Source organism: Stylophora pistillata, chromosome 5 (assembly GCF_964205215.1).
Source record: "Stylophora pistillata chromosome 5, jaStyPist1.2, whole genome shotgun sequence".
Lineage (NCBI taxonomy): Eukaryota > Metazoa > Cnidaria > Anthozoa > Scleractinia > Pocilloporidae > Stylophora > Stylophora pistillata.
In genome coordinates this window covers 38,106,537-38,109,036 of record NC_142523.1, presented here as the reverse complement: position 1 = coordinate 38,109,036, position 2,500 = coordinate 38,106,537, and the positions used below count along the sequence as shown (strand labels likewise).

The 2,500-nt window shown below is 42.6% G+C and overlaps 2 protein-coding genes and 1 pseudogene across 3 annotated transcripts in view; 2 read left to right on the top strand and 1 right to left on the bottom strand.

Annotated features, from left to right (window-relative positions):
• The window catches only part of LOC111340954 (uncharacterized), a 198,673-nt gene that overhangs the window by 162,829 nt on the left and 33,344 nt on the right, over positions 1–2,500 (top strand). The gene's annotated exons all lie outside the window — the stretch shown is intronic.
• The window catches only part of LOC111339589 (netrin receptor UNC5B-a-like), an 18,902-nt pseudogene that overhangs the window by 10,968 nt on the left and 5,434 nt on the right, over positions 1–2,500 (bottom strand). The window contains exons 5-6 of the transcript XR_016001513.1: positions 947–1,007; positions 81–633 (exon numbers count right to left, since the gene is read on the bottom strand). The product of XR_016001513.1 is annotated as a netrin receptor UNC5B-a-like (transcript). The remainder of the gene's footprint in view (positions 1–80; positions 634–946; positions 1,008–2,500) is intronic.
• The window catches only part of LOC148731844 (uncharacterized), a 4,572-nt gene continuing 3,082 nt past the window's right edge, over positions 1,011–2,500 (top strand). The window contains exon 1 of the mRNA XM_088759858.1: positions 1,011–2,429. Within this exon, the coding sequence (XP_088615984.1) occupies positions 1,022–2,429 (1,408 nt within the window). The 5' untranslated portion in view covers positions 1,011–1,021. The remainder of the gene's footprint in view (positions 2,430–2,500) is intronic.

The window sequence follows — 2,500 nt, the reverse complement described above, 5'->3', positions numbered from 1 at the left end:
GAACGTAAATGCATTTTCTCAAAGCATTTTCTTTTGAATTCAGCTGAAGGGATTTTTCAGCCAAGAGATTTTTTGATTACCTGGGTTAGTTCTATAGACACATCCATTTTTCCATGTTTTTCTTGACTTTTTTATCCATATAGAGGCAATGCGGAATTATAATCTCCCAAGGCTCTGAGATCCTGATATCATGTGGCCCGCATTCAATCACAGGGGAGATGAGCGTTTCTTCAGGTCCTACAGGGATATGCCGCAGCAACTCCGTTTCATCGTCGACTACACCGTAGAAAACCAACTGGCTGTCTCCAATCACGCCATTTCCGATAACTATCTTCACGTCGGAGTCAGGAGCGGCACTCAGTTCACCGCCGGAACTGCTGAAATATCCTTCAACTTGTGTGATGCGATTTAATACAGGTACTGTAGGAAAGCGGTTGGTTAAACAGTCGCCTTCCTTGCGGTCATTGAGATCTACTTGGTCTTCCTGAAGATTTGTCACCTTTACAGAACGTCCAACTTTACAGTTGCTGTACAAGCCTATCTTTTTGGTCACTAAATGGTCGTCATCGACAAGTTGCGGGAACGCAGAAGAACTTTCGCCACTTGAAGGACTTTTACAAGTATCAACTGAGTCTTGAAAACAAAAAAAATTAAGAGGGGCTTATAACACTGTTCTTCGTGCACCTTTAGGTAAATGTTTCCTGGTTATGACTTGTCAAATAAGACTGTTAGTACACTTTATGACTTTTGTTTCATTTCAAAATGCAATTATGTATACTGAACAGTCATTTGATATGTATTACAATTATCTCCGAAAGTCATTTCACTTCGCGTTAAAACTAAATAAATGAAAAATTGCTCTGAGTCATTATTAGGGGGAGTTAATTTGAAGATTCACTGTTTTTCCTCGTGATAATAATCATAGCTATGACGACGACGAAGATACCTGAAGGAGTTTTTGATTTTTCGTCAAAGTTGCCCCCGTCTCCTTCTTCCGGAGCTGAGGATGAATTTGCATAATATGGCGGATGGACACGTTTTCCTAGCTCCGAAGGCTGATCGCTTTATCTCCAGGCCGCGGCTTGTTAGGACCAGTTCCTTGCCTGATTTGAGTAAAGTACATACTGACTCAACTCTGGTAGTCGCTGATCAGATTAATAACAAGAATATGTCTACTTCTGTACCCGAATACGGTTCGCTTTCCTCGTCCTTTGAAATGAGCGAAATGGCTGCTATCAAGAATGCATTAAATGGACGGTCCATCAACTCCCTGAAGGTGAAAGATCTAAGGGACGAACTTGAAAAAAGAAAGCTCTCTAAATCTGGCAGGAAAACTGAGCTGGTTAAAAGACTCAAGGAGTCGATTTTGTCAGGATCTGGTGAAATTCAAATTCCCCGCCACAATGTCAACCAACCGTCACCTCGGCCCTCGGCTGTTATAAACCTGGACGACACTAGCAGCAGCCCAGAACAACAGAGTCACACATGCAATGGCTACAAATCCCTTAAAGATCTATACGACCGCTTGGAAAATGAGGTAAACAAACTCAAAGACTCGTATAGATCTCGATTAACGGACAGTAGAGAAATACAGTCAACCTGTAAATCATGTCAAAATCAACAACGGATACAGGAAGAAAATCGCGCTCTGCGAGAGCAACTTCAGCTAATGAAGGGAAATCTAGATAAAACAAAAGAGGAGCGAGATTCCCTGCAGATGGTAGTATCATTGCTAAGCAAGGAGCTATATAACTTTCGCCTTGACAGCAAGGAAGCTTTTAATGAGTCGCCTTCGGTTGATCCTAAGGTGTCGGATACAACATGGTCGGATACAAAGGCGGACACAAAGCAAAACAATGGATCATCTAAATCTCAATCTTCCAAAACAACGAAGAATCACCAAAGCAAATCGAGCAAGAAAAAGCTGCCAAACAAGAGTTCTCACAACAGCTCTAATACTCTTAACCACAACCAAGAAAGATCCTCGCCGACCACCGTCATTATTGGCGATTCAATTATCAGAAACATACAAGGGTGGCAATTAGGGAAAGAAGTCGGCCACCGGGTTGTTGTAAAGTCCTTCGCGGGAGCTACAACAAGTGATATGTCACATTATGTGAAACCAACACTGGACAAGAAGCCGGACCAGATCATTTTACATGCTGGTACTAACGACCTTGGAAAACTATCCCCAAGCGAAATCGCCGATAACATCGTTGACCTAGCGAGGGAAATTGAAAGCTCCACGGACGCACAAGTAATAATATCAGAGCTGGTCACAAGATCGGACCTCTCAGATAGCGGCGATGTTGATGCAGTCAACAAAAGGCTTCGAAAATTCTGCAATCAGCGACAGTGGCACTTCATACTCCACGATGACATTCACTCAACGGACTTAAATAGAGGAGGACTTCATCTTGGGGAGACAGGTATTGCCAAAATGTATAACAACTTCGCGAATAAATTACATGAATGTAGTTGACCTACTGGCCGTCTGTTC